General features: G+C 32.8%; 2 protein-coding genes across 2 annotated transcripts; one reads left to right on the top strand and one right to left on the bottom strand.

Moving 5' to 3' along the window:
• The first annotated feature begins 11,169 nt into the window (after positions 1-11,169).
• Positions 11,170-12,061, top strand: LOC127115247 (kunitz type trypsin inhibitor 106). The gene has a single exon (XM_051046854.1). It carries the CDS (start codon positions 11,221-11,223, stop codon positions 11,848-11,850), a length of 630 nt encoding a protein of 209 aa, XP_050902811.1. The 5' UTR covers positions 11,170-11,220; the 3' UTR covers positions 11,851-12,061.
• A 7,803-nt stretch (positions 12,062-19,864) lies between these two features.
• Positions 19,865-22,199, bottom strand: LOC127115181 (nicotinate N-methyltransferase 1). The gene is made up of 4 exons (XM_051046802.1): positions 21,775-22,199; positions 21,220-21,556; positions 21,030-21,094; positions 19,865-20,273 (listed from the first exon to the last, which is right to left on the bottom strand). Exons 1-4 carry the CDS (start codon positions 22,132-22,134, stop codon positions 19,974-19,976), a joined length of 1,062 nt encoding a protein of 353 aa, XP_050902759.1. The 5' UTR covers positions 22,135-22,199; the 3' UTR covers positions 19,865-19,973.
• Between the last annotated feature and the right edge of the window lie 3,976 nt (positions 22,200-26,175).

The following is a 26,175-nucleotide window of genomic DNA, read 5'->3' as shown; positions in this document are numbered from 1 at the left end:
CTACTTCCCACGGTTGTAGGTCTTCCAAACTATCTAGTTCCTTTAAGCATTCCTCGAGAGCTAGCTCCTCCTCAACAGTGAAAACCTCCAATGAGTCGTCAAGAGCTAACTCCGTAGGAGATATCTCATGAATATGCTTTGAAACTTCCATAATAGCGTCTTCGATCACATCGATGCGAAAGCTATCATTTCTGTCCTTGGAATGCTTCATCGCCTCGAATAGATCAAAGGTGACCTCCTCATTTTGAACCCGCACCTTCATTAAACCGTCATCAACATCTATCATCATTCTTGCGGTCTTCATGAATGGTCGGCCCAATATGAGCGGAGCATCATCATCTTCCTCCATATCAATTACAATAAAATCCACCGGGAAAAAGAATTTGTCGACCTTCACCAACACATCTTGGGCTACGCCATGAGGATGGGTAGTCGACTTATCCGCCAATTGTAATGTCATTCGGATGGACTTAATCTCGATGTTGCCAAGCCTTTTGATAATTGACAAAGGTATAAGATTAATACTCGACCCCAAGTCAATAAGTCCCTTTCCGACATACACGTCACCAATTTTAACTGGCAATGTAACTCTTCCCGGATCAACCTCTTTCTTAGGAAGCGTCCTTTGAATAATGGCACTACAACTCGCATCAAGGACGATGGTCTCCGGTTCCGTATACCTCCGCTTTTTGGTTAGTATGTCCTTCATGAATTTGGCATACTTTGGCATTTGTTCCAAGGCTTCGGCAAACGGGATGTTGATTTGCAACTGTTTAAAAATATCCATGAACCGGGCGTAATGCCGTTCATTCTCCCTTTTGGAAGGAGCATGAGGGTAAGGAAGGTTTTGGACCGGAGTAGCGCTCACTACCTCCTTTCCCTTTGCAATTCTAGCACTTTTCCATCTAGGCTTCTTCACTACCTCCCTTATTACCTCATCACTTTTATTTTCCTCAATCTCCACACCTTTTTCTTTTTCAACTTCACCATTATTTTTATTATTTTCAACTACTTCCTCATCACTCCACACTCCTACTTCACCATCAACATTTTCCTCCACTATTTCCTCCTCAATCTCCTTCTCTTTCTCTCTTTGTTGACTCTCAACTCTTTTTTCATTTTCACTACCCAACTCCCTTCCACTTCTCGTCATAATCGCCTTACAATGCTCCTTAGGATTTGTTTGCGTATTAGCCGAAAAAGAAGGACCGGTTTGTTGTTCAGCGAGTTGCTTGGCAAGTTGCCCAACTTGAGTTTCAAGATTTTTTATGGCCGCGTCATTACTCTTTTGATTGGCCATTGACATTTGCATGAATTGCGTCAATGTCTCTTCCAATTTAGAATTGACGACCGGCGGTTGTTGAGGTTGATACGGATTTTAGGGAGGGTTTTGACGGCTAGAAGAACCACCTCCATAACCTTGGTTATGATAATAGTTGCTTCTAGGTTGGAACCCTTGGTTCCCTTGGAATTGTTGTTGTTGTGGTTGATAAGGTTGTTGTTGTCTCGGTTGATAGTCCCGTTGATTGGCCATGTAGTTTACTTCGTCAAAACCGGGAGGTGGACAAAATCCGGTGTCATGTTCACCTTTACAAAGTTCACAACAAGCTATTTGTTTAGCTTTTGACGGTTCTCTTAACTCTTTGATTTGTTGCGTTAAGAGTTCCACTTGTTGTGAGATGAGCTTGTTTTGGGCTAGGATGGCATCATTCGTCCCTAACTCAAGCACTCCCGCCTTCTTCAAAGAATTTCCACGACTTTGACTTTGAAGATCATTCAAAGCCATACGGTTGATAATGTTGGTGGCTTCTTCGGCACTTTTTGACATCAACGAGCCACCCGAGGTGGCATCCAACAACGTTTTGCAGTTTGGTTGAAGTCCATTTCTGAAGATATGGATTTGAGTTAATTCATCAAATCCATGCCCTTTGCATTTCCTAAGCATGGACTTGAATCTCTCCCACGCTTCATTCAAAGATTCACTGGTTCCTTGAGAAAACACCGAGATGGCCGTCTTTGATTCCATGAATCGGTTATGGGAGAAAAATCTTTCAATGAATTTCTCTTCTAACACGTTCCAGTCGGTCATTACGGCAGGTGTTTGATCGAGGTACCAATCCTTTGCTTTACCGAGCAAAGCGTGGGGAAATAATCGTCTGAACAACGGAAGCTCCTGAGCCTGATCCACTCCGGCAGCCAATGCTATCTCATAAAATTTTGTGAGAAAAGCAAATGGGTCTTCATGGTCCATTCCGGTGAATGGACTCCCATATATAAATTCAGAGTTCCCGTCTTCATCTCAGCTTGCCTTCCTGTTTGGTTGGCAAACTGAGCGGTGTTCCTTGGACTATTGATACATGGAGTAGAAATAGGTGGTGGTGGTTGTGGCTCCATGTTTGGTATGAATGGGTGTGGATTTGTGGTCGAAGAACTTTCCCCTTGCTCTTGGCGTTGTCTAGCCTGTTGCCTCCTACGTCTCGTTTTGCTATTGAGCCTCCTTGCGGTTCTCTCGATCTCAGGATCAAAAAGAAGTTCGTCCACAGGGATTTGCCCTCGCATAAAACGTAAGCTGCACACTAAACCAAACAAATTACAAGCACAAGTCAAAAATTCACAAGCTAAAACTTAAACAACCATTGCGATGCTCGCAATATCAATTTACAATCCCCGGCAACGGCGCCATTTTGTTGAAATGTATATTTCGTGTCGGGTTTTTGTTATCGTATCCACAGAGATTGTAAGATATCACTGCCGTTCAATGGTTGAATTAATCTTAACTTAATGTAACAATAGGGTTTTGGTTTTAATCAAGTTATCTTGTATACAAAGTAATTAATTGCGGAAAAATTTATGTTTTGATTAATATGAGAAATATTGTCAAAGTTAGGTTTCAATGATTACATTGCTTTGCATATATTTGCTCGGTCAACAATCTTATAAACTCCTTTAGATGATAAATAATTTCACAAGGTCCTCTCAATGCGTTTCTCTCGAACACCCATTGTGAGTTTTGCCATTTTGATCCATTGTTTCTCTCGAACACAATCTATCAAAATGACAACTTTTTGGTTCAACCTTATGGTGAACAAAATCATTCGTTACTATCTCTAGCTAACAAACAAGTTTGGATGAAAACCTAGGTCAAGAATCGGTAAACATCTCTCGATCAAATACCAACACAAAGAGTTTTAAATAGAAACAAAGTTTTCATCATATATTTACCGTTAAAGAGTTTACATATGAGGATCCTTACATTTACACACAAAGCTAGAAATCACCTACATCTAACCTTGACAAATGGATGACTTAGCTACTCATTTTCATGGTAGCTTGGTCGGCAAGTAAGGAAAGAAGGTTGATCAACATCCAAGTCGGATAATCGAAGTTGGATGGGAATCCACCTTCTTTTTGTGGAAGATGGTTGCTAGATGAAGAGAAATGAAATTAGGGCATAAAAGCTCCCACCAAACAATGCTGTAAAATATCTAGAAGAAAGTACAAAAAATGGAAAGTTGGTAAAAATGAGGTATCGTGCCCAAAAGTGGCACCTGCTACTTATAGACAAGTGCAGAACTGTCATGTTCGCTAGGCGAGCAGAATGGCTCGCCTAGCGAAGGTCAAATATGAGCACAAAAAGCCCCTGCGCCCAGAGCAAACAGGGCCTGCTGAACTGTCATGTTCGCCTAGCGAACATACCTTCGCCTAGCGAAGGGCACGCTTCAACCTTCGCCCCAGCGAGGTTGAGAGGTTTTGCTACTGGAATGCTCGCTGGGGACTCGCTAGAGCCTCGCCTAGCGAGTGAGTGTTGGCTGCACTTTTCACCAAAACAGAATGAATTCGCTGCAAACTTCGCCCTGAGCTCGCCTAGCGAATTAATTTGCTAATTTACTGGAGCTGTTCGCCAGGAGCTCGCCTAGCGAACCCATTCTTCGCCACAGCCTCGCCTAGCGAGCAGGCAGATGAAATGCTCCTATTCTTTGGTTCCTTTGCCAATTCTTTTGTGTCTTTATTATCAATTAATTCATGCCTTTCCTGCACAATAACACACACATCAAAGGCACCAAGCTTGTTTATCAATGTAACGCATTCCATGTAAAACAAATGTGATTTTGACAATTTTAGCAAGGAAAAAGAGTGAAAGATGCCCACATATGATAGCTCAAATAAGCATTTTTGGGCATCTAACAGTTATCACCTCATCTTTTTCAGGAGATTGTCTCCTTTGATGCAAGGAAATATAAAGAGCCATGGTGTGTACGTTCACGTGTTTGCACACTATGCTAGGATCAATGTCTAGCATCTCATGTGGGGTTATAGGAAAAAAGTCGGTGTTACCTCGAAGGCATTCAATAAGTGTGGATCTTACTTCGAATGTGAGGTTGGCACCTATTTTAATTGACCTGGAAAGGTCTTCCCCAAGATGAATGGTCTTAAAATCTCCATCTGGCACAACCCGAACCTCATCCTCCTGAGCGTCCAAGTCAAATCCCTAAGATATGTCCTCTTTCTCCTTACTTCCGATTTCAAAGTTGTGGCTGACACTAAGAGTCCTCTTTGAATAACTTCTTTGGTTCATTTGGTTTTATCTACATCGGCATCTACCATGACTGGTCTTCCTCCCTAGGATACCTCAGAAGGTGCTCCTGCATGACACTATCACGAAATTGAGGACCATTTTTCTCTTGATATCTCCCTCTCCCACAATCATAACCAAATTCACGTCTCCCTAAGAACGAGTGATTGAATCGTTGCATGCTAGTAGATCCCCCCACCATATGGATTCAGATCCATTTTTTGGATTCCTATCAAGTCCATCGCATCTAAATAGAGGATGTTACACGAACTTCTGTTTCCAACAAGGAATCTAGTTAGATCATTATCACCAATGGTGATCACAAGAATCAGGGGTAGATCATCATTTGGAACTTCATTGATATTATCGTGATCTAGGAATCCTAAATCTAATCAATCTACTCTTTTTTAGCGTCAACGTCAGTTATGAGTATGGAGTGACCCGATGAAGGATATGTGTTGAACGAGATGATACCATGGAATTTGTCAATTGGTAAAACTTGAAAAATGGTCGGTTTAGAGAATGTGTTCGGTGTTCCATCTATAACTAGCAAAATTATCATCTTTTTGTTCTATCTTTCACGGTTGCAAATCTAATTTTCCAGATCAAGATCGATCTGAATGTGAAAATTAGAAAGAATTGTATGTCAATTCTCACAGACGTTGCCACTGCTCCATTCGGGAACCAGAAATAAATGGACTAACTCCACAAAGGAAGCATAAATTAAGAGAGTTTGATAATAGTGATCTTGAACGGTGGCTCTGATCTCCTTTATGGTGGCGCAGGATGGACCTGTGTGGTTAACACTCTAACGCCCTGATCTCCTTTACGGTGGCGCAGGGTGGACCTGTGTTGTAAAAAAATTGTTTTTTTTCTTTACTTAAACACATCTTATATATTAAACATGATTTGCAACAATATATTATCAATGCAAAATTAAATACATCAATTTTGGTGTTATATCTCTCTCTCTCTCTCTCTCTCTCTCTCTCTCTCTCTCTCTCTCTCTCTCTCTCTCTCTCTCTCTCTCTCTCTCTCTCTCTCTCTCTCTCTCTCTCTCTCTCTCTCTCTCTCTCTCTCTCTCTCTCTCTCTCTCTCTCTCTCTCTCTCTCTCTCTCTCTCTCTCTCTCTCTCTCTCTCTCTCTCTCTCTCTCTCTCTCTCTCTCTCTCTCTCTCTCATCTCTCTCTCTCTCTCTCTCTCTCTCTCTCTCTCTCTCTCTCTCTCTCTCTCTATCTCTTCTCTCTCTATCTCTATCTATATATATATATATATATATATATATATATATATATATATATATATATATATATATATATATATATATATATATATATATATATATATATGTATATATATATATATATATATATATATATATATATATATATATATATATATATATATATATATATATATATATATATATATATATATATATATATAGAGAGAGAGAGAGAGAGAGAGAGAGTACTATGAAAAAACATTTTACCTTGGTTATAAATGAGGGTTAACCTCGATTTTTAGGTGATGTAATGAATTGTATCATGAAAAGTGCGCCTCTTTTCCCCTTGATTGCTCTTAATCTGAGGGTGATGTAACGAATCGTATCATGAAAAGTGAGCCACTTTTCCCCTCAATTGTTCTTAATCCGAGGAAAATTCGTAATGGTCATGGACTCGATCCCCATCAACGATGTTTTTCGTATTTTCATAACTCGATAGTGCACCCCACTTTTTCCCTCTGATATAATGATCATCCAAGTAATATACTTAGTTTTACTACCTTGGTCTAGTAACATAACTGAGGCAAAAAACCTTGTTATTAATTTTTTTCTATGTTTTCGTTTTAACCTGTATTATTTTAAATAGAGCGTAAATTGCCCATTATTGAAACATAAATATTCTCATGTACAAAAAATATGCATTGTTTACACCAATTACAAATCCAAAATGACCCACACATTCTCCTTTTACAACAAAACTAACATAAATGATTAACGAGCAAAAGCAAAAACCAAATGTAAATTCTTGAACGTCCGTCCAAAACTTTTCTTCTATGAATTTTGTAACCGGTCTTTAAGCCCCTATAATTTGAACCACATTTGAAACCAATTAGGACAATCAACATTAACATTAAATCTTCAAACCATTGATCTCAACAACAACAATAACAACAACATTAAATCCTCAAACTATCAATCTCAACAATAACTTTTACTAACAAAAACAAGATTAACTTTGTTTACAACAACAACAACATTCAAACTTCAATCTCAACAACAACAACAACATCAACGAAAGCAACACTCAAACTTCAATATCAACAACATGCATAAAAAACTATAAATAACATAAATAATTTACAAGCATATATGAATGACACAAATAATAACATTTACTTTAGGGATAATAATTTTCTTACTTTTACTTCTAAAACCATTAAAAATATGGTATCCTTAGACATCTCTATATGTTTGAATAAAATAAATATTACTCCCTCCGTTCCTTTTTAATTGTCTTTTTTTTACTTTTACCGCATACCAATAAAGATAATAATTTTTACTACTTTTCAAGTAATGATTCTCTTTTTACCTATAATACCCTTAATTATTTAACTTTTTCTCTCTTTTCAATAAATAATTAGGGGTAATTTTGACAAAACAACAATTAATGTTGCCTTGAACTTTGAAAACGACGAATAAAAAGAAACAATTTTTTTACTCAAAAACGACAGTTATAAAGGAACGGGGGGAGTAGTAAAAAGTATACAAATCTAAAATGAATAAATATATATTACTAAGTCATATAAAATATTTACTTACTAGTTTTCCCAAAATTCTTCTTGATGATCATAACGAATATCATACACATCATCTGAATCATTTTCTTCGGATAAGAGACACACATGTGTTATGAAAGATGGGGTATCAAAATTTAAATCTTGATTTTCATCACTATCAGGAATATGTTTTCCTTATATAAAAATTGTTCATCTATTGTTAGAAGGATTAGTGACATAAAAAACTTGTTTTTCTTGGGATGCCATGATGAATTGTTCGTTCATATAATCTTCCTTTCAAATATCAACATATGTGAATCCTAATTCATCGGTGTCTACGCCAGTGTTATTGTGAATCCACTTTCACTTAAATAAAGGTACTTTAAAAAATAATATAATCAATCTCCAAAATCTCTTCATGATCCCAAAGTACGCTTTAGATGCTAGTAAAAGATTATTATCTTTGGTACTAGAGAAGTACATGGATTCATATTCAACCATAATCCTACTATTTTGCATGGTACTACGATCATCCATTGGTTTTGTATAGAATGAAAATTTAGTAATATTGTATGCACTCAATGCAAACACTCGCAAAAACTTTGATATCTTTCACTATTTTAAGCCAGTTAACTTGATATCTTTCATTGATACAAGTTCTTGATATTTTATGAGTAAACTTAGGGAACTTTGATACCATGCAAACACTCGCAAAAACTTTTTTTTCTTTTTTAGATAGAGATTGGCATACCGGGGGAAAATATGTTCTTTTTCCTAATTCTTTTGGAGTCAATTCTTTTCTTATACACATCACCACCATATCTAGACAAGAATTCTCAATATTTTTTATCTTACCCTAAATGTTTAGAAGTGTTCCTATCAAACTATCACACGTATTTTTCTCTACATGCATCACATCAATAAATGTCTTACATCGAGGCTAGACCAATATGAAAGATCAAAGAACAGTGACCTCTTTTTCCATATATATTTTTTCAACGAGTATTTTTTGGTTCTTTCGAAATACAATATTAATATGTTGTTTTTGTTTATAAATTTATGATGCCCAAGGTAAACAGACTTTTTTCCATACTGAAGTTGGTGAAAGCATGTATTAGATTCACATATAGGACACACTTTATGTCCCTTGACAATGTATCTAGACCAATTACCATATGCATGAAAGTCATTGAGTATGTAAAACAACATGACACACATCTTAAAATTGTCACTCGTATACTGATCATCAACATTAATGCCTTACTCTCACAAAACTCTTAAATTTCCAATTAATGTAGTTGAATAAACATCTATATCATTTCTTGTTTGTTTCGGACCTAAAATCATCATTTATTGAATCATATATTTGCACGTCTAGTACAACCATGAAGATAGATTATAAATTACGAGAAGAAAATGACATGAAGTATGCTTAGTACTCATATTATCAAACAGGTTCATTCCATCGGTGGAAAGTCCAAGCCTAAGGTTCATTGTCTCAAGGACAAATTTTGGAAACAGCAAATCAATTTTCTTTCAGTGCAATTAATCAGCTACATGACACATTTTTCATCACATATTCTTTCATATGAATGCCATATAATAATCTTTGTGTCATTTACATTAGAAAAAAGTCTATTGAACTTCTAAATTATCGGTAGGTACCACATTACCTTGGAAGGAGCACCTTTTTCTAATTACACCATCATCATCTTCAACACCGTTGTCCTTCAACTTGTAACGTGACTCCCCACACCTCGGGTACTCCTTTAAGTTTTCATAGTCTTTCCAGTATAATATGCAATCATTACGACAAAAATGTATTTTGATATAGTCCAAACCCATTGGTTATAATATCTTGTTGGCCTCATAACAACGGTTAGACTATGTGTTACCTTCTGGTAGTATTTATTGCAAGAACTCAAGAAATTAAATGAAACTTCTATCTGTCCACGCACTTCTTCCCTTAAGATTAAATAGTTTTAACACATATGATAATCTTGCAAAAAAAAATTGCACCCTAAAAATAACAACTTTTCCATATCACTATGTAAAGTATCATACACTTATGATTTCTTAAAAGAATCTACTCCAATATCCTATATCATTCTTTTAGGTTATCATCCATATCTTCATCAACTTAATCTCTATTTGATGCCGTTCTTTTTATATCACTTCACCATGCCATATCAATTTCATGTAACTTTGAATAATTTTATCACAACTTAAATGATTGAATTTTTTTTTATGAATGTTTTTGCGTATTTTGGCATTTTTTACAAGGACAATAAAAGATCTCATTATCGTCAAGAAGGTTTAATTTTGCAAATTCAAGAAATTTAATCACTTCATTCTCATACTCTTTACTTAATCTATTGGATTTCATCCAATTACGATTCATAATCACGTATCTTCTGAAAACAAAATAAAAATCATACACAACCTACAACGATGAACACTCCATCTCAAGAAAATAAGTATAACATTAAACCTTCAATCTCAACACAACAACTATAAATTCTATAAAAACAACAACAATATTATACCCTAAATCTCAAAAACAACAACTACAACAACTTTACTGGTACAATCATGGAGAAAGTTTTATGTACCGGAAATATAATAAGAGAGTCAAAGAAATGTGTTGGTTTGAGTTTTGAGTTTTTTTATTTGAACTTTCTTATTCCTTTGTTTACTTCGTTCGACTTGGAAGATGAAGTTTGGTTTATGGTTTAGTGGAGAATATGAAGAATGATATTTGTTCGCTAGGTGGAGAAGATGAAGAAAGTGTTTTGCTCGCTAAGGCACAAAAAATTTATGAGAAATGCAAAGAGTTAACATTCCGATGTTGGAATAAAACAAAATAATGAGCAATATTTGCTCTCGGTTGGAAAAAAAATCGAGGGAATAGATGATTTATATTATAGTTAAAAGATTAAATAAAATAAAGATGTCATTTTGGTTCTAAATAAAATACGAAATTGCAGGAGTTGGGAATCAAAATTCAAACCTTGAGCAACATTTATAAATTAAAAAATAAAATAAAATAACGGTGTCATTTTTTTTTCTAAATAAAACACGAATATGCATGAGCTGAGAATCAAAGCTCAAACCTTGAGTAACGTTTCATGTCGGTTGAACCAAAAAAAAAATCAAAGAAATATATTTATTTATTTTTAAAAAAATTAAGCGGTCACATTACAAGGCATTTTACATCGATTTTTAATTGGCTAGAGTAAAAAATTTATCATAAAATATATTATTTGTAGTAGATAGAAAAATGAGGGAGAAAATGTTAATACTAAATGTCAAACTAATATTCTTACACCTGCCAGTAACTATTTATAAATGATTAACTAAATGAATCCAATTATTAAATTGAGTGATATTATTAAGTTGATAAATATAATTTTTTTTATGGAATTTAAAAAATTATTTGATTTTCTAGTACATTATTTGAATTTATAACAAATTATTTAAAATATATATATAATTAACTAATAGAATATATAACAATATATGTATAAATTGTTTAAAATTTTATATACATCATCATCATGAATTGATTTAACTTGATTTTTCTAAAAAAATATTGAAAGTGTAAGTATTTTAAATTTATCCTTTAATATATATATATATATATATATAAAAGCAAAGAGTTGACTATTTTAACAAAAGTTGACCGACCCTTTAAGTTTCGTTCCACTAAAACAGTTTGATGGTACAAGCAACATATGGTTGAATAATGTTACAAGTGATGTTTGACTTTAATTCATCGCTCGCCGCACATAAATAATATCTCCACCGCTCGCCACACATAATTTCCACATATCATATCCTATAAATAATAGCAATCCATTGCTCCAACATGAACACACACACTCCAAATTCATATACAACCATGTCAACAAAATTGATCAAAATCACAAACCTCAGTCTTCTGTTATGGCTTTTCACGTCCACAGCAATTCTAGCACAATCTGAAAATGAACAAGTTCTTGACAGAAAAGGAAATCCTCTAGAAAGAGGCAAAGAGTATTACATAAAACCAGCTATAACAGATAGTGGAGGGCGTTTCACTTTGATAAACAGAAACAGTTCATGCCCTTTATATGTAGGTCAAGAAAACACAGATCTCGGAAAAGGGTTACCTGTTATTTTCACACCTTTTGCAAAAGAAGATAAAGTTGTTAAGGTGGAAAGGGATTTTAAGGTGAAGTTTTCAGGTTCTTCAACTTGTGTAGAGTCCACTGAATGGAAAGTGGGTGATAGAGACAGTAAGAGCGGAAGGAGGTTTATTATAACAGGGACCGATCGTTATAACTATTTTAGAATTGCAAAGACTCAGTTTAGAGGTATATATAATATTGAGTTTTGTCCCTCTGTGTGTGACATTTGTAGGTTTGAGTGTGGTACTTTGGGTGGTTTGCGTGAGAATGGGAAGATATTATCGGCTTTGGGTGATAATAAGCTTCCGGTGGAATTTATAAGGGCATAAGTTACTTTTGTCAAATATTTCCGATATCATAATTTTAATTTATCAAATAAGCACACTTTTAAAGTTAGATTAAAAAACATGAAAAGAGGAACCAATACTTTAAATTTTTCATTAAAATATGTTAGTTATTATTTTGTTTGTGAGAGGAGTTGGATTTATAATATCTTTTGTAATAATAAATTGGTTAGAAGAATAATGATTCTTAATTAAATTTGTTGATCCACTATAATAAATTGTAGATTTCGTGACGATTTTTACTACGATTAATTAGTTCACTAAAATAAAATCAATTTTATTAAGCACATTTTTTCTTCGTAAGCCACATTTCATCTCGGTAACATTATCAACGATGATAAAATTTGATGTGTTTCTTTTATTTATTTATTTTATTTTAAAATTAAAATTAAAAATTACTTTTTCCCATGATCATGTTTATCAATAATGGAGAATGTTGTTCAGGAAAACACTTAGAATCTCAACACTAATATTTTTGTTTTTTATTCATTTTTAAATAATTTTTTTCCTCGGTTAGTTTTGGAATCTGTGGAAAAAATGACTTATACTGCAAAATAATAATAATTGAGAAAGAATTGAAAAAGAAACACCCGAATGTGTTATTTTCTTTCTAATTTTTTATCATTTACCATTATTTTTGAATTGAAATATCTTCTCATTTTTTTACGATATTGGAAATTTTATCTTTCTAGATTAACATCATGGTTCAAGCATATCGTTTGCTTCATAAAGTGAAACTTGATATTAATCTTCAAACCAAATTTTTCGGATACTATTTTAGCACATTCAAAGCCAAATCTTTAAAGTCAGTGATACAACAACAACACGATGAGAAATGATGTTTTTTAGTTTGGTTTATGAAAGAAATTTTATTTTTCAGTTTAGTTTAAGGGAGAAGTAGAGTTTTGGTAATGGAAGATGAAGTTTAGAGGCGGAATAAATTAGGTTTAGAAAAAATGTGAATGAATGTATAACTTATATTGACCAAAGAGACTAAGATTTCACCAGGGTTGACAAAACTGATTATGGTTAAAAGTTGTTCGACTATTTTTTTTTATTTGAATTAAAACATATGACCTTTTCCCACGGTTGATAAAATAGATTGGGGAAGAGTTACTCCTTTTTTACTAACCTCCATCACATGTTCTCTAACTCCTACGAAGCAAGAAAAGGAAATACGAAATTCACAAGAATGAAACACAAAACTCATTTCTTTGACTTATTATTATACTTTTGGTATGTGAAATATTTACATAATTCATGTTACAGTAATGTTGTTGTTGTTGAGACCATAAACCTTAGAGGTTTAATGTTGTTGTTATTGAGATTGAGATTGAAATTTTTATGTTGTTATTGTTGTTTAGATTACGATTGAAAGTTATATAGTTTTTTTTAGATAAGTAAAATGTTTATTTTTAATGTTGTTATTGTTATTGAGATTAAAGGTTTTAATGTTGTTGTTGTTGAGATTGAGATTGTTGTTTTTATGTTATTGGTGTTGGTGTTGTTTATTGATGATGATGTAGTTTTGTTAAAAGATTGTTTTTTTTTTTAGTTGTTGTTTAATGTAAGCTGTTGTTTTTGAGTTAATGATGTTATTGTTGTTGTTGTTTATGTGAAGACAAGCTTCCAACAAATTTTGATGAAGACAATGGTTTCAAGCTTAAGTATTATTATCAAAGAAGAAGAGGAAAAATTGCTTATGATCAATCAAGGTATATGGAAATTCATATTATCAAAGAAGAAGAGGAAAAATTGCTTATGATCAATCAAGGTATATGGAAATTCATATCATATGCAATCTTAAAGTGCTCAATTTTACTGATCATGCATTTGAAAATATTCATGTCATATTTTGTTGAAATATTTTTAAAAGGCTTTCACTTCTATTTTTAAAAGGCTTTCACTTTCTATTTCAAACTTCATGCTCCTAGTTAAAAGGCTTTGTAAGTTTTTTTGAAAATAATGATAAATCCTTAAATTATGCTAAAAGAAAGAAATTTTTCAAGGAAAATGATGCTTACACTTCTACACCAATTTTCACCTACTCTGAATATGGAAACCAAGGACAGATAAAGACAGATTGTCCAAAACTCACCAGCAAGAACGACTTCAAAGGTAGAAAAGAGTCCAAATCTAAAAGAGCATACTTTACATGGGAAGATAATGAAATAAGTTCATCATCCAACTCGAAAAATGACGAATGTGTAAATCTTACTTTGATGGCTTCACACCATTTCAATAATAAAAATAAAGAGGTTAGTAATGACTTTTCCATTTATGATAATGATGCTTAAGGTGTTATAAATGAAATTCTCAATGAGTGAAAAATTTTGAATAAAATGGTGTCTAATCAAAAGAAACAAATTTTATCTCTTGAAGAAAAGATTGACACCATGGAAAAGGATTTTGAAATCGAAAAACAAAACCTTATTAAAGAACAAAAACATGATTTTGTATACAAAGAGTGTGAATCGCTTTCTTACTAAATTGTCCAATTAAAAAGAGTTCTTGAAAGATATGAAAAAGTACAAATTGGATTGGAGGGTGTCCTTAGTCAACAAAGATATTCCAATGATAAAAGTGGACTTGGTTATTCTAAATTTAATAAACCAAGTTCTAGTAAAACTATCTTTGTTAAGGCTAGTGATCAATCTAACAAAGAAAACAATCTTCATCATTATCCTAAAAGGAAAATAATTGTTAATAAAAAATCTTATGTTCCTAGATATAGAAGTAATTTTATTCCTACGTGTTTCTCTTGTGGTATAATTGGTCACACACCTAATGCTTTCTACGTAAGGAATTTTAGTATGGTAAGTGGGCATTATGTGTGGGGCAAGAAAGGAAATAATTATGAAGGACCCAAGGCAATTTGGATACCTAACAAAACCTAATTTGTTTTATAGGTTGTCATACCCCAAAATTTATCCTACCCTTCAAAGTGATCATGTATCTCAATAACCCTAATCATGTACATATCTTCATGGTCAGTCATTTCATTGCATAAGCATTGGTTCAATACAAGAGGACGAGTATCTTGGATTCAAAGCATTGTTTATTGTACCTAGTGGAAGCTAGGGTTTCCTAGCAACTTGAGGATGCTCAGTCAATCAAAACCCTAATTGGTGGCATCTTTTATCCTTGTGCGTGTGCTTGGAGTTGACGATTCATCTACGGCTTCTTGGTGAAGCAAAACCATATTTCATTGGGAGTACATTAGGTCACTTTGTCTTGCATTTGCTATCAATCATTTTATTAGGGTTCATTACATGATTATTTGACTTTATTTATTCAAGTTTGTTCTTGGTTCATTTCTTATGGTGCATTGTTTAGTTCTAGTTCATAATGCATTGATTCATTTTCTTGTTGAGGATTAATTGGTTCATGATACACCTAATATCCATTGAACTTTAGTCTATTATGATACTTCTAATTCATGGATTCATGCACATTCATCCATTTTATAATGCATGTTTCATAATAAGGCATTTCAAACATGAATTTTGGTGGGAAACTTTGGTTGAATTTCAAAGCTTTCGTTTCGCTAAAGTAAAAGAAACATTATTTTTTAATATATATATATATATATATATATATATATATATATATAATATATATATATATTATATATATATATATATATATATATATATATATATATATATATATATATATAATATATTATATATATATATATATATATATATATATATATTATATATATATATATATATATATATTATATATTATATAATATATATATATGTTCATTCATTACATAATTTTACAAATAAAATTACAAAAACCATAACAGAAGAAGCGCTCAAGAAAAAGTTTGGCTTAAGCTCATGAAAGAAGAACTTAAGGCTATAGAAAGAAATAAGACTTAGAAGTTGACTGAGCTTACAAAGAACAAGAAAGTCATCAGCGTCAAATGGGTTTTCAAGGTGAAACTAAAGCCAGATGGATCAATTGGCTAACACAAAGCAAGGTTAGTAGCAAGAGGCTCCCTACAGAAACCTAGGTTAGATTACTTTGAAGTTTTTAGATAATCAGACTGGTGATTGCGATAACTGCTAACAGGATTTGGCCTTTGATGCATTTAGATGTGAAATTTGAATTTTTGAACATTCCATTACAAGAAGGGGTATATGTGTCACAACCTCCTGGATTTTTGAAAATGAATCAGGAGGAGTGGTGTACAAGTTTCATAAAGCCTTGTATGAACTGAAAAAAGCTCCTAGAGCTTGAAATCTGAAAAATCGATTCATTTTTCAATCTCAAAGGATTTAGAAAGTGTGAGATGAAGTATGGAATTTATGTTCAACATACTTCTAAAGGTAATATGATTCTGGTGTGTCTCTATGTTGAAGACATATTGCTAATAGGGAGTTATGAACATGAGATAGCTAAGTTCTAGAAGGTGTTGATGAATGAGTTTGAGATAACCAATCTAGGAAAGATGACATATTTCCTAGGAATGAAATATTCTGAGAAGGGTATCATTTTGCATCAGATAAAATAGGAACTTGAGCATCTGAAGAGATTCGAGCTGCTGAATTGTAAGGATGTTGTCACACCCTCAGAAACAAATCACAAATTGGATTCTGATTCTGAAGGTGATGATGTAGATGTCACAACTTCCAAGTAGTCGGTTGGCTCTCTGAGGTATTTGTGCAATACCATATCTGATATTTGCTATGCAGTTGGAATGGTTAGTAGGTTCACGAGTAAACCGAAGTGGTCTCATTACCAAGTTGATGTCGGGATTTTGAGGTATATTAAGGGGACTCTGAAGTATGGAGTTTGGTTCCCTTCTGATTAAAAGGCTAATTAAAAGTTAATGTGTTACTCATACTCTGATTGGTATGGAGACAGAGTTGACATAAGAAGTACTTTTGGATATTTGTTTAAGTATCTGGGAGGTCCTATTTCTTGTGTTACAAGAAGCAACTAGTTGTTGCTTTATCAACCTATGAAGTTGAATATATTGCAGGTGTTGTGGTTGAATGTCAAGCTGTTTGCCTTCTAAATTTACTGCAGGATCGAAAGATCAAGGTAAAAATGTCTCAGAAGCTGATGATTGATAATGAGTCTACAACCAATCTTGCTAAGAACCCAATGTTGCATGGCAAAAACAAGCATATTGAGACTAAGTATCATTTTCTGAGAAGTCAGGTTCAAAATGGAGTGTTAAAAGTTATGCACTGTAGCACTCAGAAGCAGTTGACAGATGTTCTGACGAAAGCGATTAAGACTGATCAATTTCTCCACTTGAGGGGTGTGATTGGTGTTATTAGTTTTGATTAATTAAATTTTGAATTAAGGGATGGTGTTAAAGGGTAATTCAATATTTTAGTATTTCGCCTACGTGGCAATATTGTTTGTGTATATAATGAGTAATGTGCTTAGCCATTAAGTAACATAACACGTTGTACGCAAAAAGTAGTGGAGTAACTATTCTCTGTGTAACTGTTAGTAGAATAATAGTGGAAGTTTGTTAGAGTTTTCTATTCTCTCTCCCTCTCCTTGTCTCTTCTCTTCTCTCTTCCTTCATTTTCATCTTCTTCACTTTGTGCACTAACAACATCATTCTTTTGAATTAATTGAATTCTTCTTTCATGACTACACTTCATCCACATCATTTGATAGATCTTTATAAATTGATGTTGGTTTTATCATGGAGAAAAGTATAACAACTAACTCATTTCTAAATAATGGTCTTGTTCTTGAGGGTCTTCTATACTTTCAATGAACAAATTCTTAGGATGTGATGATTTTTATTTATCTCAATGTCTTTGATCATAGGAATCAATATTCTTCGTGCCATCTACTTCACCAAAATTATTTGGTGGATTTATTATTTCACTATAGGATACAACTTCGTGTGTGTCTGCAAGCTGCATATCGACAAAGTCTTAGACTAACTTTTGACTTATTAAGGTTGAGATCTTTATCATCAAATCTAAAATGAATTGTTCTTAAACAATCTATTGTAATATATTAAATAGTTGACAACTCTGATGTGTCACTCTTCAAAACAAAACATTCTAAAGTTTCTCTTATTCATTGTAGAAATAAGTGTACTGTTTCATGTATAAATCTCATTTAGTTAAAATACTTCTATTTTCATATTCCATGAGTCATCTCATTCTATTCCTCTAACATAAAATCTATTATACCCGTTGATTTAATTCCTTTGTATCTCCATTTCACATTTAATGTTACATCGAAACACATATTATTCTAAGTTACATACACTTACAAATTATATATTCACCGTTAATCAAAATTCAAACTATTAAATTTTCATTCTATTTTCTATTACGCACGGTTATTCTCTATTAAAAAAACTAAATTAATCAAATTTCAAATAATTCAATAAAAAACTACATTAATCAATTTTCAAATAACTTGATAAAACAACTAAATTAACCAATTTTTAAATAACTCGATAAAAAAATCATGAGATCTAAATTAATACCTAAAAAAAATTAAATTAATAAATTTTTAAATAATTCGAAAAAAATTCATTCGTATGTATCAGTTTTAAAATCATAATAATAATGAAAAAATCACATTAGAATGTTTAAAATAAAAAGATTAAACAACACTTTCAAATAAATAAACAAATACTTCAATATTATTTTTAAAATATATTGTTTATTATAAATGTCATTACATGTTACAAAATTTAACTTTAAATATTAAATCTTATTACAATGCTTTAAAAAGTTATCAAACTGGTTCTTTCAAAATTAACTTATAATTTTCTTTTCAAATAGGCAAATAAATGCTTCAAATTATTTCAAAAATATTATTTTAAATTATAATTGCAGATAAATATAACAAAATTAAATCATAAATTTTCATCTATCGTTTATAATTCTTTACATAAAAATCTCCTATAATATATTGATAAATTATAAATAATTGAAATCGAATGACTAATTAAATTAAATTAAATCAATTATAAATGTTGCAAATTAAGGATATAGTAAAAAAAAAAATTTAAATTCCCCAATCATAATGCAACTCATAGAAATTCATTAAACAATCATACTCACTACCTTTTATACTACAAACTCAATGCAAAGTAGAGAGCTTCATCTAAAATTTTAGTGTTGATTGTCATACATGATTATATAGAATCTGAGTCGTTTGAATTTGGAACGTCTTTCATCCACGAAATAGTGAAGAACAAATATTATTAGAGAGGTTGAAAAAAAATTATTAAATTTTTTTTACAGTTATTCATATTTTAAAATTAAATTATAATGTGTTATTTGCATTTCTATAATTCAAATATTCATTTTAACTTTTAATCTTTTTTTACATCTTTTTCTTATAGTCTCAATTACAAAAAAATTATAATAAATAAAATTAAAATCAATATTTTATAATATTATCTAAATAACTTATTTCAGCCCGTGCATCTTGTGAATGTCAGTCTAGTTAATATAATATCTATTATACATTATGTATGTTTTGGAGCTTTCAAAATATCTTCAAATGCCTTAACTTAATTGATGGAAATATAAAATATTTGATTTTTTTCCCTTCATTTTTTCATAAAATGTCTAATTTAGAGTATGTCTAATATAGATTATATTTTGAATATAGCTTCCTCTGCACAGAATAATTTTCAATATTCTTCTCATAAATCATGGTAAGAACCATCTCTTTTAGAGATTTATTTATATTTCTACAACTTCATTTTTTGTGGAATTCTATTCGATAAGAAATTGTGTAAAATTCCTTCTTTCTTTTTTTGTTTAAATTTTATAAAAAAAAAATGTTTTCAAACTCTGCACCATAAGCATTTTGATTGTTGTGATAATGTAACTCATGCTCATCTTTAAGGAATTCACCCATGCCCATCTATAGTATTCATCAATAATGGCCTATCCATATTTCTTACCATTGGTGGCTGAAGTTTTAATTGGATCCATATTTATGACTAATAGACTAACATGTTTTTTGATTGAAAATTGCGTCATAACCACTTGCTGGTAGTTTAAATTTATTTAGGACTGATTATCACCAATTAAACAAGTCAAAGTTTACAAAATCCATAACATACAACATACAACATACATTTGGTTTCATTTCTGAAACTCAAGAACAGCGTAGAAATGATCCACATGAAAGGCTTTGAAAAGATTGAAACCTGCAGAAACTGCAAGCTGCTTAAACTGCTCTTCTGTCCTATGCTTTCCTTTGGCTCTGTAAATCGTCATCACAAATATGTCACCCTCAAGCAACGCCCTTGTCCTGTGGCTATCATCTGAATCCTCCGGCAACACAGGCTCACAAGCTATTAGTTTTCCTCCTGCTGGGAGTGCCTTGTAACAGTTTGACATTATGTGTTTGCACTCTTCATCTGTCCATGTTGTTAGCACCCACTGCCAAGAACCAAACAATAATCAAAGAGTGATGTTATTTTAAGAAAAAAATTAACAATATATTTTTTCAATATATGAACTCCTACACAGGCACCGCGACACGACATGGACAATAACTCTCTGACTCCGATAATGTAAAAAATGAAAGATACCGACACTCACACCGACACAATTAGATATACGATGGTATTTAAATTTTATTTATTATCTTATATTTAAAGAGTTAAAAATATTCTAATCAAAATTAATATCTCTAATTCTTTACTTATAACATTACTATATCGGTACTTATTTAATGAGATTTGTTCGAAAAATAAATGAAGTGTGCTAAAATAAAGAATTTTTTTTATGAAATCTTGTCTGATTTGTCTGGCATGCGTTAAATTGAATCAAATTTATTTTTAAGAAACACTTGATTTTTTTGACATTTATCTAACTTCTCCGACACAGATACGTGTAGTACAGGGGTCTTACAAGGACATCAAAACACCTACTTCAATCCTCTTGGCTTTTATTAGTAGGTAGTTATAAGATAGTGGTATCTCAACTAAAATACAAGTACCAAGCGTTGATTTGTACACAAAGTTTTTTTTTTGTTGGTGGAGTAATTTATAAGTAGGACAGTGCCAATAGATATATTCTAGTACAAGTTTGTTTTTTCTAGTCCGTGATTGCACAAGTTTTGAAACTCAGCCACAGAATCAAAATTGAAAGATACGAGATAAAGATTATTTGGAGGAGTGGATCATGACTCACCTTCATGAAGATAGCATCTGCTTGAGGAATGTACTTGAACATGTCACCACCCACATGAGTTACACCTACAATAGTATACTTTATCATAAATCTCACATGTCACAACCGAATACCACCAACTATATATTAAAACCCAACAATGACAACGAAATTAGTGGCTAATTAATTACTATCAATTTTATAAACATACCTGGAATTTGTGGTGCTTTAGCCACAACTTCTGGAAGATCAAAGTTTAACCCTTGTTTGATATTAGGATATTTCTGCAAGATCATTCTGAGACAATCACCACCACTACCACCAACATCAACCAGCTTCTCCACATTTTGAAATCCATGGTAGCCCCCCAAAAGGGCCTTCATGAACGGCACTGATACCCCTGACATAGCCTTCAACATTAACTCATTCATCTCTGGTTTCTTTAGGTAATAATCATAGGCTCCTTCTCCATTAGCCCTTTCAAATGGCTCCTTTGATGGGTCCACAACTGCTTCATGTACCAATGGCCATGCTCTCATCAACGCATCCTGCATAATCATTCATATCTTGCATCAATAATTTCTTGTCCATTTTAAAATTTTGTTTCAACCCAAACTCTATGAATAAGATATCTCTGCCCAGTTATCAACTGAACTGAACTGGTTTAACTATTTTACCATAATTTAAATTTTATTTCATCAATAATAATAGTCTTTCTTCATCGGTTCATTAAATAAATATAAATATAAATTATTTTTGAACTGACCTGGTGGTGTTGGAGCACGTAAGAGCCATACGATAAGCCTTGTTCATCGGTGACAAGAGTTTTCCCCACGTCGGTAAGAGAGTACTTCCTTTCACCGCCACCAATATGCTCTTCAAACACGCCGTAACTAGCGAGCATGCGTAAAACGCGCTGAAGATTCTCGGCGTCACCGCCACCGGTTGGAATTACACGCGCGAGGATCTGAGCGGCGGTGAGAGGCGCGTTGGAACCACCTTCCCAGATGGCGTCGGCAACGTTGAGGCGTACGGCGGCGTTTAAGGACATAGGGACACTTATCATGTTGGCTAGTTCCAAAATGGCTAGCCTAGCTTGCTTTCGTGAATCTGTGTCTTCTTCCATTATCGTCTTCTTGGTTGAGTACTTTTCGTGTTTGATTTGGACTTAATACACAAACTCGGTTGAAAGATATATATATATATATATATATATATATATATACTTCTACATGTCATTATTTTTTTTTGTAATTATAAAATTTTAATTTATTAACATAAATAAAACTCATCAATTATTATTAAACTATTTAATATTAATTATAATGTATTTTTATTAATTGAAAAATATTTAATACAACAAAAATTTATGACCAAGTTATTCAAATTTATTACCTCAATAACCAACATTTCCTAATAATAATCAAAATAGTCATGTTTAAAACAAACAAAAAATCGTAGTTAAGAGGATGCATCATTGTTAGTGGCACATGCACTTAAAATTAAATTCATGTGTAATTATGTTCCTCAAGGGACAGATGTCGAACACGGTGTCTTAGACAACTAATTCGACAAGTTAAACCAAAATCATCACAATTAACACATACTCAATTGTATAAGATGATGGAGCAGAAAAGTAATAAAAAAACACAATAATTGATAACCCAGTTCGATGCAACAACAACTACGTCTTGAGGGTTGACTTCCAACCTAACAAAGGAAATTCACTATTAATAGTTTAGTATAATTATTCTTACAAGCAACAACAAGCCATATGTTGTTCAATGCATCTTTCTAACACTATCAAATGACTTTCTATTTATGACTCCCCTTAAATATGAGAACTCATATCACTTTCTCTCAATCACTAAACCTAGTGATTGGTGTTTAACCCAATCATCAATATTGAATATTACAACTCAATTAGACAAACCTATAACTATGTCAAGTTACTAAAACATAATGTGATGTACATAAAGCAATAACAAATACTATAAACCCTAGCACTTTTGTGATCTTCAACGAATTAGGGATGTTCGCGGTGCGGTTTGGGCGGTTTTAATAATAAAAATCTTCTAAACCGCAAGAGACAAAAGCATGTGGTTCGGTTTGGTTTGGTTGACTTTTAGACATAAAACCAAATCAAACCAATGCGGTTTGGGTTGGTTCGGTTTCTTACAACATTTTTATTAAACCATACATACACTTGTAGAGAACAACATAACTTAGTGTTTAGTTATATATACATTAACAAATAGCATTCAAACTCATCATATTTAGACGAAATCTTCTCATTCAATATACAAAAATCATTATATACAAAAGTGGAATAACAAACATAAAATAGTAGCATAAAATAATATTAAAGAAATTATAATAAAACATAAAAAATAGATGAGAGGAGAGATTATGGAAGAAGAAAAAGAAAGAATCGAATAAATGCAACATTAGAGAAGAAAAGTGTGATAAAAACATAATTGGAAGAGAAAATAGTAACATAGAAACAAGAAGATGAAAAAGAAATAACATCAGAGGGGAGAGATTAGAGTAAAAGAGACGACACATACACGACAAAGAAAATGAGAAGAGTGATACTACTAGGAGAGATTTGAGAAGGTTGAAACTAAAACCCTAAGTGTGAGTAAGATAAAATCATTCGTAATTGTTAGGTTAAGGCATAATAGGTTTAAGTTTTGGTTGGATTCAGGATAAGTGAAGTTTGGATTGTAACATAATGCAGTTTGGTTTGGTTTAGTTCGGTTTACAAAATACAAACCACAAACCAAATCGACCCGCGCGGTTTTGTAAAAAATTGCACAAACACATCCAAACCAAATGCGATTTTTTATGGCTTCGATTTAGTTTGTTTTGGTTTGCAGTTTTTTATTGGGTTGGTTTGGTTTTGAACACCCCCTACAACGAATATTACTTGCTTTTCAATGTAGTTTTTGAGCTCCTTATATAGCAAAAGTATTCTGGCTTTTTCTCTTTGGATCTTTGCTTTAATTTGTTTCGGAATATTAGCACAATCAGTTGGATATTATTTGTTCCATAAATATGTCCAACAGAAATATATAATTTTATTTGATTCAAATTCTAATTTAAATTACATTTAAATCTGATTTGATATTCACAACTGTCCAACAAATCATATAATCATACTGCTAAATAAAAGAAATAAATCTAACTGAATCTTCAATAAAAAAATTGTTCCAAAATGCAACAATCTGGCCTGTTAAGCAAGGTCCATATGTCGTACCCATATGTTGTGATATCGCGTCCAACATTTGTCTCTTATGAACCAGAAAATCATCATGAAGCAATTTGGCAAACTTGAACACTTCTCCATGATGTTGTTTTGCAAAATACAGTCAATCCAAAAGGAAAACTAATCTCACCTTTTGGAAAATTGTGGCAAAATAAAACTTCAAGATAGATAGCACTTATTCAATCAGAACAAGTGACATCCAGCAAAAGACTATCAGAGCATACACTTTCATCAATAACATCCTTCATCAGAGTTGTAGCATAACAACGAAAATCAGTAGCATATATGCATGCCACACAAAACAATGCTCAAAAATCAATCAAACAGACATGCAATCATTCATAGCTTAGTCATGCATGACACTCAGTCTGCTCATAGTTAGTAGCATACAATCCTACCAACTAACAATTATCATGATGCAATCATTCACATACTTAGTCATGCATAGCACAAACAATTAGTAGTTAATATCAGGATATGAAAAATACTACTAACATAAAAGCTCACACTGAAAGGGACATGTGTATTTCCCAACGCTCCAGCATATGAGCATATCATTAGTACTTACCTAAATGGTCAATACTAAAAAATACACATGTTACCTCAACAACACCATACTAATCTCCTTTTTTGCCAAAATTTTGCAAAGGGTTATGATCGGAAAAATAGCAAGTGAGTTATTTTCGTCGATGTAGTAATAAGAGGGATGTTTCCCAAAGATCGATCTCGAGGATTGCGCAGCAATATAAAGGTAAACAGTCACTCAATTGAACAAAAGTTATAGTTATGGTTTTGAAGTTTTCACTGTAAGGAAAATATAACAAATAAATATTTTCATAAGTTAATATGATATGCCAAGGAAGGTGTGTAAACATCTCCTGTAATGACCCATTGAGTGTATATCTCCTTAATACTGAATATTGTTTCAATTATCGGATCTTAAGATTATTTCCCCCTAAGACCTCGGAGGGAAACCTTTGGTATTCAATCTAACCTCTAAGTCCTTAGGTGATTATGATGAAACCAAGCATTTTAAATTAACAAGAATAATCTGGTAACCATAGGGTATCCCTAGTCCTAGGTGATCTCTACTATGGTTTCACTATATGAGAACCTTAACCATTGCAGTCCTGTTAATCGTTAACCATACATCAATCTTAATTTTTGCCAAAAAGAAAGCATTACGCAAATCATATGGTGAAATTGAAATCAAATAACATATATTAAGGAAAATCAAACATCAGAGTCATTACATGATCAATTCAGGGACACCCCCTGGCATTAGGGGGTTTAGCCTATCATATTATTCAAATCAGATACAAAGTAAAATTGAGACATTACAAAAAGGTCGGAATCCCGTTGATCTTCAATCGCGTCCGCGCTTGAAGGATTCCCGTTTTTCGCTTCTTGTCACTTCTTCAATCTTGATCGTTTCCAATTCCCTATCGTGTAAAAAAGTCCATCTCTCTATATTAAAATCCATTGTAAATAGTTCCTGATGACAATTTTCCTTGCGTAAAAGTCCAAAATACCCTCCGGGATAAGTCGTGCCAAAAACATCAAAAAATTGGAAATTCAAGTGCCCAAGCCAACACTGGCCGTTTCAGGCAACACGCCTGGCCATGTTGGCTTCTGGGCAAACTTCAGCATTGACACGCCCTTCAGCGAGGCTGACACGGGCTGTGTCAACTGACACGGGCACCCGTGTCAGCTCCCTGTTTTCCATTCCTCGGCCTCTTCTCCTGACACGGCATGTGTTGGCCAACACGGGTGGTCGTGTCAGGGCTACTGTAAGTCCATTTTTTCTTCCTATGTCGGGCCCGGAACGCCTGTTTTGCTTGTCTATCCCTCTGGTGCACTTGTTTATGCTTGAAACCAAAAGAACTACCACAAAAGGAC

The sequence above is a fragment of the Lathyrus oleraceus genome, chromosome 1, assembly GCF_024323335.1.
Source record: "Lathyrus oleraceus cultivar Zhongwan6 chromosome 1, CAAS_Psat_ZW6_1.0, whole genome shotgun sequence".
Lineage (NCBI taxonomy): Eukaryota > Viridiplantae > Streptophyta > Magnoliopsida > Fabales > Fabaceae > Lathyrus > Lathyrus oleraceus.
The sequence above is the reverse complement of the archived record's forward strand: the minus strand, read 5'-3'. Positions and strand labels throughout refer to the sequence as shown.

Coding starts and splice junctions, on each gene's coding strand:
- LOC127115247 (XM_051046854.1), top strand. CDS start 11,221: ATGAACACACACACTCCAAATTCATATACAACCATGTCAACAAAATTG.
- LOC127115181 (XM_051046802.1), bottom strand. CDS start 22,134: ATGGAAGAAGACACAGATTCACGAAAGCAAGCTAGGCTAGCCATTTTG. Junction 21,557..21,774: donor ACGTGCTCCAACACCACCAG/GTCAGTTCAAAA, acceptor ATGATTATGCAG/GATGCGTTGATGAGAGCATG. Junction 20,274..21,029: donor CAGATGCTATCTTCATGAAG/GTGAGTCATGAT, acceptor GGTTCTTGGCAG/TGGGTGCTAACAACATGGAC.